General features: G+C 37.3%; 1 protein-coding gene across 5 annotated transcripts in view; it reads right to left on the bottom strand.

Annotated features, from left to right (window-relative positions):
* CA10 (carbonic anhydrase 10) overlaps positions 1 to 17672 on the bottom strand; it is a 431002-nt gene that overhangs the window by 367968 nt on the left and 45362 nt on the right. The window contains exon 1 of one of the 5 annotated variants that reach the window (XM_036222012.1): positions 3469 to 3547. The exons of the other annotated variants lie outside the window; for them this stretch is intronic. Within the exon in view, the coding sequence (XP_036077905.1) occupies positions 3469 to 3532 (64 nt within the window). The 5' untranslated portion in view covers positions 3533 to 3547. Of the gene's footprint in view, positions 1 to 3468; positions 3548 to 17672 lie in introns of those variants that run through there. 5 annotated transcript variants of the gene reach the window in all.

The raw sequence follows: 17672 nt of genomic DNA, 5'->3' as shown, positions 1-17672 counted from the left end.
AGAGCAAACTGGTAAACAGAAAGTAGCCTTAACTTCTGCTGTGTTCTCTGCTTCTCTTTGCCTGTGGATCAGGATTTCTTTACTTAACATGCAACCAGCCCCTGAAGATAGTCCAGATGTATGATCAAAAAAATTATGGTGAAAATAAAAGTTGTCATCACTGTGGATGAGGAGATATACAGAGTAAGGGCCCCTCTCTTGATAGTAAAGAAAACCTATTTCTCCATTTTATTCTCCTTTTTTTCATCGTGGCAGTTTGAGAACTTATGAGTTTCAAAAGAAAACTCAGGATCTCAGGATTCTGAAAGAGATACAGAATTCCTTGCTCCTATCTCTTCCTGTACAGATGAGGAAACTGAGGCACAGAGAAGGGATACCACTTAAAAAAGTATGAGGTCTTAGAACAGGAGTCAGCAAACGTTTTCTCTAAATGGCCATACAGTTAATACTGTAGGCTCTGAATGTCATACTGTCCCTGTCCCAACTACTCAACTCTGCCATTAGAGCACAAAGCAGCCATATCCAATACATAAATAAATGATGTGGCTGTGTGCCAGTAAAGTTTTATTTGGAAACACAGACACAGGACTGGACTTGGCCTGAGGACCATAGTTTGCTGATTCCTGTCTTAGAGCTAGAAAGGGTTTTGCTATCTAGTTCTGCTTCCGACTCAAATTTTTAGATGTGAACTACTTTTAAGAGACAATCAGAAAGAATTTGAAAATACATGAGTATGCAATGACATGTAAATGGTATCTGATCAATAAGCACTGCAGAAAGTATGTGTAATGTGAAATCTTTTCCACACTTCCTGAATTGGTCACTGGAGTCTACATAAACTTCAATATGTCCGCCCCCCCCCCCGTCCCCCACCCCCACCTCATTTCCTTTGGGCTAAACCACCAAAGTGGGAGGGGCCTCCTATAAACATCCACCACAGCTCCACACTGGGTTTTTCAAACCAGTCATAAGAGACCTAACTGATTTCTAGAAGCCCTTTTATTCCTCCCACAAGTCCATAAAGCACATCTCTAGATGACTCTTGGGACTCTTACCTGTTTCCACAGATAAAGTAATTATATTTTCACATGCTAATTCCTTCATGTCATTTTGACATATACTTTTACAACTCTCCACTCCCCCGCCCCAATAGATATTTTTTCAATCCCTATCACCAGCTACAAGGCAGAATTATGTAACTTAACTAACTCAGGTACAGAGAAAACACAACTGCGAAACATCTCCATGTGGGAATTACAGTGGTCTCTTGACCTGACAGAAAACAAAACTTAAGAGCAATGACTGACAGTGCCCTGGTGAGATGGGGAAGGAAATGTGTGAGAGGGACCAGAGGAGCCCTCACAAAGGGTCCAGGAGGAGGAGGGACATTGCTTAATAAACTCCACCATCAGTCAAAAGGCACCAAATCGTAAGCATGCACATTGCAAATCTGAGCTTCCAAGCCCTGGTTTGGTATAATGATACCTGTGCCGGGTGGTTTATGAGAAGGAAAGCTGGAATCGAGTCTATGAAAGAGACAGTCAGAGCACCTGTGCTGCTGTGGTTACTCAGTTTCAACATGACGGTAGGAGCCCTGAACAGTTCTTCCCTTAAGAAACTGCTTTTCCCCGCCTGAGGAGGTAACTCAAGAAAGGAGGCACTGAGCCTATTGGAACACCAGATGTTGGAAGGCAAAAAAGTCCTGCTTTTAATAGATGCAGGATGCAAAGTATCATATCCCACATCCCCGGGACTTCACTATTTTCTCTTTAAGGGCCAATTCTGCCCCCTATGTGGAAAGCAGGAGCACTGAGGAGAACATAGCTCGCCAGAGGAGGAAATGTAAATAACCTCCCTAAGTGCACTGCTTGGCACCCACTGGACCTGCCAGAGATGATGCTCTTCTACAAGTGCTTGACTTTTAAGTTGTCTCCCTCTTCTGGGAACCTTTGATATTATGTGTTATCCTACATTGAGCATTTAGACAGTGTCCCGCACTTACCTGTTTCCATATCATTCTTTCACACTAAACTGTAACTTTCTTGAAGTCAGAGAATGTGTCTTCTCTTGAAATCCCATTATTTATGCAAAGCTTGGTGTATAAGAGGTGCCCAATAAAAGTTGGATAAATGCATGAAAAATGCTGTAATGAAGTCACACATTATATTAAATTGCAGTTCAGCTCCAACGGCCCTTGGGAGATTTTAATCTATATCCAAAAACTTGTTGGAGTGATGCCTATATTTGTGGTCAGCGGGAATGTGGACAAAAGTGTTTTCAAGTTGGTTGACAGGTCTACACTTGCTTGACAGATGGAAGAGCACCAGGAGCTGACACTCTGCCTGGAGAAATCAAAGCCATAGCAAACGCCTTTATTTAGCTCAATGTGTTTCATTTAAAGGTATGGCGGTGAGTGTTGGGGGAAGAAATGGCATACCTGAGAGAATTTACATTTCTGACATTCTCTTTTTCTCAAGTCGTGAGACAAGGATGAAATCCAATTCTACCCTACACAACACCAACTTACCATGAAAACTAGACAGAAACTCAGATCATCAGGAATTGCACTGGCTAAATGGGTGACAAAGTGACTGTTCAAACTCTGAAAATGGATATAAGCTAGAATCACCTTACACACTTGGCCAGACCCAAGCAATCTGACATCAACATTATATTTGTGTTGGGAGTTAAAGAAAGAAAATAACTGATGGTGGAGCAGTCTTTATTACTTTCACCTGAAAGCCTTAGAATTGAGATAATGGTTTAGAGGCTCAAGGTAGCTGGAGCTGAAAATCAACAGGAGGAAAGTCCCTAACGTGACTAATTCTAGAATCTCTGCAATTTGGATTTACCACTCTTTCTGATCTCACATCTCATACTCTTTACAAAATTTCTATTCTCCCTGCTGTCCCCAAGTATACCATGTTTATTACTCTCTCCACACCTTTACCTTTTTTTTTTTCTGGAATTCCCTCTTTGTCTCCTTCTTCTTGACTAGATTTACTGATTCTCAAAGCCTCACCAATTCCCACTCTTTTCAAGAAACTTCTGATCGTTCCAGATCCACTGCAATTTCTCATCTCTGTGAATTTCAGGACTTTAGTGTCTAGTCCTCATTTGTCACTTTCATTAATTCAACGAGAATTTATTGAGTGCCTGTGATCGTCAGCAGTATTCTATGCGTTGAGAATACAAGGTCCTTGTTTTCTAAGACCTTACATTCTACTGGTAGAGACAGAAAAGAAGCAGATAACTGAATTAAACTATAAGGAGAATATAAAATAAAGAAAAGTATTCTGCAGTGTAATTTAAGAGGTGAGGTAACAGAGTGATAGGAAGGACACATTAGATTGTGTGGCAGTGATGATGGCCTTTGAGATTAAGAGACTTGATCTGAGATTTAAATATCAAAAAAGATCTGGCCTCAGAAAGGTCAACGGTGAAAGCATTTCAGATGAATTCAAAAACCTTGAGGAGGCAGGAAGAAGTTTGACTTTTTCAGGAAAACTAAAAGTGACCATAGTAGATTCATGGGGAGAGAGGTTCCAGGTGAGGCTTGATGATTTAGTTAACAGTCCAGAAGAAAGATGATTGGTAGCTTCAACTAAGATAATGTTGGTGCAAATAGAAGTGAATGGACCCTATGTTTTAGAGGAAGAGCGAATAGGACCTGGCGATGGGTTAGATGAGTTAAAGACCATGGATCAAGAATAACTCTCACCATTTTTGACCTGAGTGAGTACGTTAATAGTTACTGATATGACAAGGGAGACTGGGGGAGGAGTAGCTTTGAAGCATGAAGTTAAGAGATCTGTTTGTGATAGCTCATGAGCACTTCTGGGAAGATGTCAAGTAAGCAGTTGGATATAAAATAAGATATACGTTTATGACTCTTTGGCATATACAGGATATTTAAAACCAAGAGTTTACAAGAGGCCACATAGAAGAATGTGAACATGCATAGGGAGAGAGAATACAGCTGTAGGATGTTAAATTTATCTATATTTCCTACACGTTTAACCTAATGTCCTCTTTCTGTTCCAAGATCTTATCCAGAATCCTTCATTACATTTAGTTGTCATGCCTCCTTAGTCCTGTCATGGCTGTGACATTTTTTTTTACATATTTTTAATTTGCATTTTCCCATAGCCCTGCCTCCCTAAGTAAATTAAAACTACCTCAAGGGTAGATGTTGTGCCCTGCAATACATATAATAGATGCAATACATGTAATAGTGTTTAATGTTTGTTAATAAATCTAGGAAAGGGAGAAAGACATGTAAAGCTCCATTTAGAAATGCTATTTATAACTTTTATAGGAATACCCACCTCCAGACTCCTCTCCTCTTTTTCTCTGAAATAAGTTTCATAATAAATAGTCCTTAGCTATGAAGAACCATGTAACTTAAATAATAACGATAGTGGAACACAAAAGAAAAAGAACAAAAAGATTATTTCTAATCTATGTAACTGTAAGGTGTAGCTATAATTTCATTTTCCGCTTCTTTCATCAAACATTACTTTGAGTTGTTTTCTCCATTCTTATTTTTAATGTGCACATATAGCACTTTTAGTAAACATGTCATAATTTCTCAATTATTCTCTTTCTATTAGTCATTTGGTTGTTTGAATATTGCAATTAACTTATTCAAGTCCAGAACGTTCCCTCCTCCTCATCTTTTAGAACCTTTCTATAGCATAGCATGCCAAAATCAGTGTTGAAGAACAAGGCATAAGTGTTTTGCTAAGTTACTTTGTAAAAAAAATTATAGCAATTTGCACTGCCATTGTAATGGAAGTGATTATTTTTGTAAGGAAGATATTGGGGTAACCTCAAGACAAATAATGACAAAATAATGCTAATCAATTTAAAAATAATTTTGACTTCTGACAAATAGACAACTAAATGAGAAGTACTGTAACTCTGCCCAATGAATGATTATCTTCTGTCACAAAATCATGAGATGAACATTTCATCTAAGTCATGACACATTTTGCATTTCACAATTTTTACCATTATTCATCATCTTGGAATCAGGTATAGATGTACTGTCCATGAATTAATTATAGATCAATTTGGCAGTAAAGTCTATTCATGTTTTAAAACAGATGGATGAAACTTCAGACTCGCAAAATTCAAGTCTATGCCCGGGTTCATCCAGCCTCCCATAAATCATAGCAATGAGAAGAACGTGTGTGCGTTGTATTCAGACTACTAAAAGGGTGTTCTTATAATAAATCAATTTTTAAATTATAATTAATAAACTAGTGATAATTCCTAAAATCAATGTGTTGCCAATTGTGGGATTAATCTCATTTTACACAAAACTTTCAATCAACTAGTAGCTCTGAATGAGAATAAAATCTTGTATCTCTCTTAAGCTTACAATCAGCAAAGCTAAGTCAAATGAAAAGAAAGGAAGCGAGCAGAACTGTTACTACCTTTTGAGAGGCAGTGTGGAATAAAGGAAAATATACATCAACCTTGAGTTGAATTCCAAATTCACTACTAAATTTTGTGACACTTAGGACAAATTATTTCATCTTGTAAATGCTCAGTTAAAACACATACACAAATGACCTCAGTGTCCTTACCTGAAAATTGGGAATAACTACTTCTAAGGACCAGCCAAAGAACGAAATATGCTAATAATGTACAGAAGTCAATACTTCAGGCTCCACAAATGACATCCATTACTTTTATTATTCAATATTACTATTGTTGGTATTGGGGGTTAGAGGGTACAGAGGCAGAAAGGGAATCTGGCAAAAAGAAAAAAGTAGAAAATAGCTCAGAAAAAAAAAACCCCTCAGAAACTGTGCCATGATTTTACTTGATTCTGGTTTAAATTAAATAAAAAATTCATGGCCTGAAGCAGCATCAATCTGCATACTCCCTCCCATAAACTCTGAGCCAGCTCATGGAAGGAAAAAGGTTACCCTGCCTGACTGAGGGAAGGGTCCAGCAGCACCAGAGGGCACTCCTGACATTTGCCAGTCAAAGTATAATCACTGAGGAACCAGCAAAAACAGAACAGGAAACTTGAAGCCAGAAAATCATTGACTTGGGCAATTCACATGGACTCTCTGCTGTTTGTTAGGACAAAGTCTAACTAAAGAAAGCCCAAGACCCAGTGGGGCTAATGGGAAAGCAGGTAATAGGACCCAATTAGCTATGGTGGGACTTAAGGTCAGATGCTAACCTTAGGCAAAGGCCAGGTGGTTTTATCAATTTTTTTTCATATGCCATCAGCTCCACATCTTTTTGTCCTTTCAGATTCTCACTGACTCAGGACGTACTGATCATACACGATATGACAGGTGCTGGCACATACTTTACAAGTGGTGGAGCCAGTGAATGATGAGCATATCTGGGCTGTGCAGACAAGCCAAACTAGAGTTGCATTATTTAAAAAACAGAAATGAAAGTAAAGTTTGGAACTTGACTTATCTGGAGAGTTGTGGTAGGAAGGACTTGATCGTTCAACCCATCTCAGCTACTATTTCATTGAGAATGAAATTTATATTCTTCACCTGGATTTTTCATTCAGGTTCCATCCAACCTTTTCAGAGCCCATTAAATAGAGTATCACGATTTTTCAGGACCTAGTGACTGCAATAATTGTCTTTTGTTCCTGTGGCAGACAGTGTAAATAATCTCCCAATATCCATTTTACCCTTTTTCTTTAACAAGAAAATCCCTGGCTTTTGGAAAAACAGGTTTGTCTCCCTACCTCACCTGTAGCTAGTTGTGGACATGTGATGAAGTTCTTACCATTTTTTGTGCTATGTATTTCATTTCAATTTAATTCCATAAGATTCAATTCAATCCAATCCAAAAAAAATATTTAGCATGTACTCACTGTATTCAAATCCTATTCTGAGAACAAAAGAGATATCTTTAATATATTTGGGGCTAATGTTTAAACAATGTATTAATTAAGATAATGATAGTTTATCTGCTGCTAAATGTAAACTCTAAAATCTCAGTGGCATAGAACAAGTTTATTTCTCACACATGCAAAAACCCCAAACTGGGTTTCCTGATTGTTGTATATACAGCTCTCGAATTCAGGACACGGGTTCCTTCTGTCTTGTGGCTCTGCTATCTGCATCATACAAATTCGAGCCATCATGCTGTGTGCATCCAGCCAGAAGGGAAAACAGCATGGAAACTCTCTTGTAAGTTGTCTTCATGGCATTAGCCTAGAAATAATACTCATTACTTCTGCCTGTATTTAACAGACTAGAATTTAGTCTCCTAAATATACCTAAATGTAACAGAGGCCAGAGAAATGTCCGGCTGTGGACTACACAATGGTGTCTGACTGAAGAGAATGAAAGCAAGCCTTGTAGAAACTTCCACATCTCACAGTGATACGGATGAAGATCTGAAAGCTTCACATTTCCCTGGGATGGACCGAGGAAAGGAGAAGATATATTTTGAAGAATACACAGCCAGACTGACTGTAACTTCTGATTTGCCTAGGATTTCCTAGTTGACCCTCTTTTGTTCTCAAAGGTATCCCAGTTTAAATAATACATTTCATGGTCATCCCCACGTGCAGCAGTCTTAGCCACATAGAGCTCGAGACATTTTGAAGAATCTGCCTGTTAGGCATTTAGATTCACGCCAGATTATCCACTTATTGATGTGTGTCTCGCTGCGTATGGGTGTTTTCTAAGCTAAATCAAGAATGTGCATCATTCCCCTCCCCTCTCTTTCTCCTGCTATCCTCCTCACCATTCGCCTGCTGATAAATCAATAAAGCTAATTTATTTGACCGCAGAAGAGACTCAATTACTTGCAACATGACCCAGGCACTTTTTCTTTTATTTAAATATTAGATGAAAAGAGGCAAATTTCAAGGAAATAAACTTAGCGAAGGTATTAGAGGTTGGGTGGAGACGGGATTGCATGGGGGAAGGGTTCCCCCTTCTCTGAGTAACTTCTCTCCATCTGTAAATGTTCAACATGACCCCAATGCTTCCTTCAATTCCTGTCTATACAGTGAGAATGGATGCTGGAATGAGTTCTAGTATAAGATATTAAATCTAATGAATTCTAATTACCTTATAAACAAATTATCTAATTATATTTCATTTTCCTCTAAATATGAATTAGCCTGTTTATAAAAAAATGAAAATATGACATATAATTATAGATGTGGAAGGGAGTTTTGAAATCCTATTTTCTGCCCCCTCATTTATCAGACGGAGAAACTGAGGCCAAGAGTGAAAACCTGCAGAAGAGTTAACAGCAGGAGCCATGTGCCATAAGGCTTCTGGTGATCAAAATGCTGCTCTTCCACCACATATAAAAAGATATTTAAATGAGTTGTACAGTGAATGATAAGTTGTCAGTTAAAGAGAACACCCAACTTCAGTTATTCAGGATTATCAGTTCAATAGTCAGCAAAGTCAAGGTTTTCTAAAAAATATATGCACTAATTCCACCAAAGAGATCTGCAATGATGAGATTTTTATCTTGTTGTCCTGTGGAAAGGGATTCTGGAACAGAATGTGCCTTCTCTGCTTAGGAAAACCAAGTGGAAGAACAGAGTTTGACAAGTTCCAGAGTTATAAGTTACAGAAAGCTCCTTTTCTTTAATCATCCACCTCTAGAACTCTGTGTGATGTACTCTCAAGGTTTACTCACTTGTCATTCAAAGACAGGCTGTTATGAATGAAAAGAGAGAGTCTGCTGTCTCTAAAACCCTCTTCAAAAAATTAATTTCTAAAGGAACAAAGGTAAATGCACTTTAAAATGACATTTTTTTCCCTCAGACAATAGGTTTGCTCAAATTTCTGGGAATGTCAAGAATATCCTGTCTGTTATAAATGTTATATATAGATGTCTAATAACAAAACTAAGAAATTAAAAAGAAAAGCCCGTACAAACAAATACTTTTTAAATCACCCAGCTGTGGCAGATGCCATTCCTAAGAGCCACAGCACCCTCAGCTTTTGGGAAAAAAAAAAAAAAATCACCAAGCACAAAAGTGGAAAAATACACAAAGGATTATCTAGAGCTCAGTCAATAAAATGCTTTCATCATCCTAGCCAGATTGCCCAGACCATATTTTGTTTAGAAAGTAGCAAATGCTCTTTCATCATTAGATTAACCCTCTACAATTCTCCAAATCGGCTTCCTTTAGAATATCCAGGGTCATGCAATCGTGAATTTCAAAAGGTAGGCACAACCAGACACGCAAAGAGTCTGTATGCTGCTGAAGCAAACGCTGTGCTCTAATTTTCAAGGTCAAAAAGATAGGATTGGAAGATCAAAGAAATTTGCATGAAATATACCAATATTGACCTTAGCTGAGTTTTTGTGTCACTCATATGCATGTTTTTGTGTCACTAGTGTAGTCATGCATGGCTGCTCAATGAAGAAGTGCTGGCCTTCGTAAGTGTACGGTGTGTGGAGGTGTCATCACAAGGTCAGGGTGAGCTGACACTGGGTTTGGGGATTGAGCTGGATTCCAAGGTGTTCTTAGCTGCCAAGAGCCATTCAAGAGAAGAAATAATTATAATAGCTAACATTTAAATACCTTTTATGGGTAGGTACGTGTTGAGCCCTTTATGTATATTGACTTATTAAGCTCACATAGACCCTCTTTAGTGTACTATGATAGTCCCCATTTTATAGGAGAGGAGATTGAAGACTAGAGAGAGATGTTAAGTAATTTGCCCAAGGTCTCCCTGGTAGTAAGTGGTGGAGCTGAGATTTACACTCAGGCAGTCTGGCTCCCTAGTCTGTGCCCTTCATTACCATAACTATTTCCCATATAGAGTCGGAGTTTAGAGAACTATAATTAAAAAAATAAAGGAAGGAAGGAGGGAGTGAGAAAGAAAGACAAAGAAAGAATGGGAAAAAGAGAGAGAGACAGAGAGGGAAAGAAAGAAAGAAAAAAAGGAGAAGAAAGAAGGTCATCAAATACCACAGAGTAAAACAGGACTTGAGATGGCAATAAAGCTAAGAGGTCACCAAGACTAGAGGAATTGTTAGAAAAGGGGGCAGGTGGGAAGCAGAACTCTAGCAAACGGCTAAGACAATGTTTAAAATTCACTCGTGTAAAGACAAGAGTTTCAGATGGGTGCCCAGAGAAAGGACCAAATCGCCCTTCCTCTACCACTGTCCTTCTCCTGCCAGAAGATTCTATCATGACTATTCGCAAAACTGCAGAGACATTCTTGTGAATGAAGCCTTACTGCAAATGCGGTTAATTCTTCCAGATACATTTTACGAGTGGAATTATTTGGGTCAAAGGTGGAGAAATAAATCAATAGGCATTTCCATTCTCATCAGAAATAAGACAAGGATGATTAAAACAGCAACAAATAAGTAAAAGCTGACATTTATTCAGGGACTTTTGCATGGCAGACGCCCTTTTAGGCACCTCAAATATGCCATTTCTTTCAATCAAAACAAATCTATAAAAGAAAAAAAGTCATGGAGATTGATTCAAGAACATTATATAACTTGTCCCAGGTCATAAGCTATTAAGTGCCAAAAAACAGGATTTAAGTGAAGGCTGTTTGATGCTAAAGCTCATGGGCTTTACTCTCTAGACTGCCTGGAAGCTCTGAACAATCAGTAATGCTTGGGGGTTGGAATAACAACCATAACTACTAAAAAGAAGTGGAAAAAATTATTATTTGTCCACCATATTATGTCAAATGAAATGCATAATTTTCAACTAAGAAAAAAATAAAAAGCAATGGAGAAAAAATCCAGTAGAGTCAAGATTGGAGAAAGGAGACAGGTGGAGAAAGAGACACAGAGGAAAAAGAGAGGGAGTGAGGGAAAAGCAAAGAAAATCATAGAGACAGAAAACAAAACAAAATGGGAAAATGAATTCAAACATATTAGTCATCACTATAAGTGTAAATGGTTTAAATTCAACATTTTCTAAGGAATAGACTCACATATTGGACTTTTTAAAATGTAAATATTTTACATTCTAGAGATACTCCTAAAATAAAATGGCACAAAAAAGATCATAAGTAAATAATGGAAACAATTTAAACATTCATCACTATAGGAAGAGGCCAATTAATGGTCATGTTTATCTTTCAGAATGCTGTACAGTAGTTAAAACCAATGAATTAGGTCCATAAGTATCAAGATAGACTAAAAATTATATTAAGTGAAAAAGTAATTTATAAAACATAATAATTTGAAACGTATATATAGTATACAATTATATGATATTTATAATGTGCATATCTTATAAAACAAAAATATAACTGTAAGTTTTATATAGTGATATATAACTACATGTCACAAATATATTAACTGTGTCACACATTATACATATCACAAAATAAAACTATAAATTTTATGCACACATGTATATATAGTAAAGTTACTTTACAAATGGATACATACTATCTTCAAGAAAGTAATTATATCTTGAGAGGAGAGAGAGTTGGGAATGGAATTAGGAAGAAGAACAGAGATTTGAAATTTTATTTATTTTAAAATATCCGAAGTAAATATGGCAAAATGTTAGTTAATATTTGCTATTTCAGAGTGGTAGGTGATGTTTGACATATTCTTAGTAGTTTTCTGGTATGCTTTACAAAATCTATAATTTTAAAACAGGTGTGGTTGTAAATAAACATGTTATTAGATACTTAAACACCTGTTTTTGAAAAGCAGCTGGGAAATTAAAAACCTTAGAAGAGATGAGTAAGATAAACAAGTCAGTGAGAGAGAGATCGGTTAAGATCCTTTCACGTTTCAGAAGTGACAGACTGAACGCAGATGCCAATTCTTCCTAAATAAATTATAGCTTTAATGATAACCTAATTCAATAATCTAGTAACTTAAACTGTTTTCAAAGTTTATATGGAAGAATAGACACATAAGACTTTTAAAAGATACTACTAGTGATTTACATGTTCAAATATCAAAACTTTATAAAGCTATGATAATATGATGAATTATTGATAAATAATTGACAGATCAATGAAACAGCATTGATGGTGCTGAAATATTCACTAGCATAATTATTAAGAAGTTATAATAACGACAATATCAAAATCTGCAACAAAGAAGTGGGTTATTTAACAATCACCAAGAAAACTGACTAATTGTAAAAAAATTGTTAGATATGTTTATCACAATATAAGTTCTAAATGGATTAAAAAGTTAAATTTAAAATAAAATGTGAAAAACTAAGTGAATAAAATTTTAAAATGTTTTTTCCTGGGTCAAAAATAAAGCAACTTTAAGTTACAGTTGGTCACCTTTTTTGCCCAAACCTAAATGTTATTTATGCACTCTAGGTAGACCAGAAGCATAGAACATTCAGGGACATGGAGACAAAAGCTGGTCATGTCCCAATTGGAGATGAACTAGAACCTGGTTTAAAACTAGAGCACAGACTTATGTAGATTACCTGATGGGCTGGGGCTCCCTGAGGAAAAGATAAAGGGATCCCTTAGGGGAGGCTACCATAAGCCAATGAAGACAAAGATTTATGTAAATGAGTGCTGACTGCACTCTTATTAATCAATTTACAAATAATCTAACATTGAACAGTAGAGCATTAGCTAAATATATCACAGGATATCCATACAGTGTAATATTAAGTTATGTTTTTTGAAGATTATTTGAAGACAGAAAAATCCTCACCAAAAACACTATGTGAAAAAAATCAGAATACAAAGGGAAAAAATGTATATAAAAAAAAATTATCCCCATTTTGAGAAGGGACAGTGCATTGTGAGAGGAAATACAACCAAATGTTAAGCAAAGTTATTTCCAGGTAGTAAGATTACAAAGTTAATTTTCTAACTATATTTTTCTGTCTTTTCAAACAGTTTCTTATAATATGTATTTATTTTTTATGAGGAGGATAAAAAAATGTTAACAATTAAAAAGGCAAAACATCCCACTGTGTGCTGAGTTTCCCAGAACCAGTGACCCAGATTTCAGCAAAGACCCTGACAACTTCTCTTCTTTGTGGTAAAAATGAGATCCCCCAACATTAATATTTAATTTTCCGACCTACAGATAGCAGCAAGAAAATCCAAAGGACAATCAGTCCTGAGCATAATTTCTCACTCTCACACTCTGGGGTATATGCTGCTGGCTAAACAATTTCCCTTCATTCTTAGTTACTCATTTTGACTCATGCATAAAAGATACATGTCAAATCAGAGAAACCTCCTTAAGGGCCATTATTAAGAAGGCAGCCTAGAGTGTTACTTTAAGCCCTAAGCTGAGAAAATATACGTTTTGGACTCAATTTCACTTTGCCCCTTTTAAATGATGGCAGACCTCACTGTGGGAGGTCTCACTGTTAAGCCAGCATTCAATTTACCAGGAAATCTTAAATACTGATAGCAAACCCAAAGACCATCTCCATGTCGAGAGGTCTTCCTAAGAGGATGACAGCTGCACAGTGAAATGTGCCCTGGAAGACCCTGCTCTCTGCACAGCTAATGAAGCCTCATGAGGCTTCCTGAATAAGAGGTGCAGATGAGAGGTGGATGGGGAATGGGATAAATGTTACCTGTGAAAGGTGAATGCTCTTCACACTGGTGCTTCTAAAACAACTGCATAAATCTCAACGTACGCTCATATTTCTCTGTGGCAGAGATGAGTGAAAAGAACTTGTGTCTCTTCTTTATTCTCCGCTCCCTCTCCCCTTCCTTCCTTCCCACATTCCCTCCCTCTCTACCTGGGTCTCCTTTCTCTCTTTCATTCTTTATCTCTCTCTGCATGTGTCTCTGTTTTGTGTCTTTATTCTTCTGTGTGTCTTTTTCCGTGTTTTCCTTGGTGTTTGTCTCTGTCTCTTTCTCTGTACAGCATTCCTACTTCTTGTTTATGGAATTTAAACAACAAAAGTTGGGGGTAACTACTTTGCCTGACCTTATGTTTGTTACTTTATATGCATTATTTCATTCAAGCCACTTAGCAACCATAAGAAAGGGAAACAGGCTCAGAGAAGGATTTTGTCTAAAGTCACAGGTAAGTGCCCAGGTAAGTGGTAGAGATGGAGTTTGGACCCAGGTCTGTCTGGCCTGTCAACTCACGGAAGATGAAGATGGCTATTTGGTAGTGAGCCCCTGTGGCCTCCCTCTGTGGGACCACTTTTCTTAGTCTGTGGATACACTGGAGTAGACACTTTCTCTGTGATGGAAGGGCTTATTCTTCTTAATCTACGGGGCTGAGAAACCCATGGCCCAAGATGTGAGTTGGCCTACCCAAGGGCAAGAGAAAGACAGCAGAGCAATCAGCGTTCCACACCTCCCATCTTTACTGCCTTCCCATCAGCTCTTTTTAAACTTCCTCCAATCTGACATTTGTTCCTAAAACAATCTAACCTTATCCTTCCAAAGGTCTCCTTAATATCTAAGACCAGATGGCCATGACCTAGTCTTTACTGTACTTGCACTCTATAAAGATGTAGCATGCTGGAGCTCATCTTCTTAACTTGCTTTCTTTTTAGTGTCTGTAATATTGCATTCGACCACTTTCTATTTATATCTCTTTAAAAAAATAAAATTATATAAACATATGTCTAAGTAATATCCAATGTATATACATTTATACACATATGTGCATTATATGTATGATATGTATTATTCTGTCATTTCCTTTTAAAAGAGATGTATGTGTATATACATATCTAATATATCATATATATGTATATATGTGTGTGTGTGTGTATATATATATATACACATATATATATATATGACACACACAAACATATCAGGGAATTAAATGAGAGCACTTAGATGAGAAAATCAAGCATCATAGAGCTCAGCATACAGTAGATGCTACTAAATATCTGTTAAATGAATGAACCAACAATTCTCAGTATTATTTCCCAGTCCTCATCTCAACAATTCTTCTACTCCAGTCAAGTAGCAAAGTACCTTCTACATATTGCATGGGCCACGTGTTTTCTTGCTCACATCAGTAGACTCCATTTGAGGTAATTCTGCTGCTTACATTCTGGCTAAATTTTCACCAATCCACTGAAAGCCTCCTTTTCTATAGCAGCCTGAACAACTGCTTCTCCCTGAATACTTATGCCAATTTTTGTCTATTTATCCTGTCTCTTTGGTGAATAATTTATAATAATTACTTTAATTATAACTTAAATTTTGTATTGTTATTTCACGTTTTCCTTGTCATTGTCTGTTCAACTCAGTGAGCCTGTCTTGGTGTCTTTACTATGTTCCTCTAATAGTACCTCCTCAGTAAGTGTTTAATTTATGAATATTTTGAGTACAAGAGACAAATACTCCTATGTATTACTAACTTTTATGTGACAGAATGGGAAAAGGGTGATAAGTAAATTTGCTGAGCTTCTTCTTTGTACTAGATTCTTCACATGCACATCTTAAGTCTTGCAATGAATTTATTAATTAGGTTTTATCGCATTTACACACTAGAAAGATGAAGCTCAGAATTATTTAATCAGGGTTATGCATTTGGTAAGTAGGGAAGATGGGACTTGATACCAAGATTCAACTAGAAAGTACATGTGCTTAAACTTATGCCACACTGAACAATAAAGCTTCTAGAAAAATAGATATGAAGGTATCTTCAGGATCTTGGGATGGGTCAAGATCATGATTTGTTTACCAGGACACAAAAAGTCCTAACCACTGGGGGAAAAAAGATTGGTAAACTGAACTGCATTAAAATCAAGAACTTCTGATTATCTAAAGAGTAAAAGGGCAAAAATGCAAATCATGAATTAGGAGAAGATACATTTAGGCAAAAGACTTGTATCCAGAATGTATTAAATACTCTTACAAATGAACAGGGAATAGACAAGTAACCCAACTTTAAAAAAAAAAAAAAATGGGCAAAAGACTTGAATAGGCCCTTCACAAAAGTGGACGTCCAATGAGCCAGTGAACGAATGAAAATTTGCTCAATGTCATGACTCATCAAGCAAGTTAAACCACAATGAAATACCACCAACACCCACTAGAATGGCTAAAATTAAAACAACTGAAAATATCAAGGACAGTCAACAATGTGAAGCAACTGGTATCTTCATGTGCTGCTGGTGGGAGTCTAAACTGGCACGATCGCTCTCGAAAATTGTTTGGCAGTATCTCCTAAAGTTCAAACTACAAACTCCACTTGCTCTATGACCCAGCAACTTCATTCCTAAGTACAAACACCAAAGAAATTCGTAGGCACATCTACCAAAAGACATGCATGAGAAAGTTGATAGCAGCTTTATTCATTACAGATAAAGATCGTAAACAGCTAATATGCCCATCAACAGCAGAATGAATAAATATACTTTTGTGTATTCATACAATGCTATACTACACATCGATTCAAAAGAATGAACTGATGTCTGTGGCAACGGGGGTGAATCTCACAAATTACTGAGTGGAAGAAGCCAGACACAAAGAGAACATTCTGTAGCATACAATTTAGGTCAAGCTTAAGGACAGGAGAAACAAGTCGATGTTTATGAGTCTAAACAGATTTTGCCACTCAGGATTAGGAATGGAGAGGCTGCTCAATGACTGGGAAGGAGCAGTGTGGGGAGCCTACTGGAACCTATTGGGGTGCTGGAAATGTCCTATATTTTGATGTTGGTGGTCATTACATGGAAATGTGTGTGTGTATAATTAATATTTGTGTATTGCATGTTATATCTCAATAAAAAAAGCAATAAACAAACAAAATAACACTGTCTCCCAAGGAGGACAGCATGGTGAATAGAAATATACTTATAGCTACAATAACTTCCTATATAAGAATTTATGCGACCCTTCCTTTTTATAATTGAGTTCCAGGGAGGACATTCCTCTCCTGTCGTACTGTTGAAATTCCCTCGATCAGACAATGAGACCACATATCGTGGCTTGTCTCACTTGTGCAAGGATGTGCACACTAATTCATGACTAAATCAATCACTCTCCTGGCCCGGGTCTGGAATATTTACTTCCAGCCTCTCTTTCTGCTCCTCCCTCCCCAAACTCCAACCCCATTTCCATTTGACAAATATCTTCTATGCATGCCTTTTGCCACCTCAAAACCTCAATGGATGCAAGTGAGGGCATAACACGGATAATGTACTAAAGGAATAAGGTGCTATGTTCAGAGTTAAAGGTGGTAGAAAGAGGAAAATATTCAGCCAGAAAACTTCAGTTTGGCTCTATGCTTCGTCACCTGTGTGATCTTAAGCAAACCACTTCATTTGTTGAGCCTTTCTGCCTCCACGCCTCTAAATCCAGGATGCTATGACTTATCTCACGGTATTGTGACTATTTCATGGGACAATGTATGTGAAAAATACAAGAAATCACGGTGGTAAGATTCACCTGGCTACAAATATACAGGTGCATGCGCTGAGGTCAGTGAAGAAGCAGGTCTAAGTGTCCCCACCACAGCTTGAAGACCTCATTGCTCTCCATCTGTCACATTTTCTCTGACCTACATATCCTTTTTGGAGCTTGGTGGGTGTTCCCCCTAATGAAAACAGACCACCTGCTGTCAGGAAGGAGGACTCAACAAGAAGCCTGTGAAAGTGCCTTAAAAGGCTTGGCTGGATAATGACCATGGAACTCAGAACCTCAGGTCTACCTTCTGTACCCCTTGAGAAAAAGTTCCAGGATACCCGGGCATGTCTGATCACAGAAGAAAGAGATGGGATCCAGCTCAGAGAGAGT

This window comes from Rousettus aegyptiacus, unplaced genomic scaffold, assembly GCF_014176215.1.
Source record: "Rousettus aegyptiacus isolate mRouAeg1 unplaced genomic scaffold, mRouAeg1.p scaffold_m13_p_6, whole genome shotgun sequence".
Lineage (NCBI taxonomy): Eukaryota > Metazoa > Chordata > Mammalia > Chiroptera > Pteropodidae > Rousettus > Rousettus aegyptiacus.
Note: the sequence above shows the minus strand (reverse complement) of the source record. Positions and strands in the feature narration are given on the sequence as shown.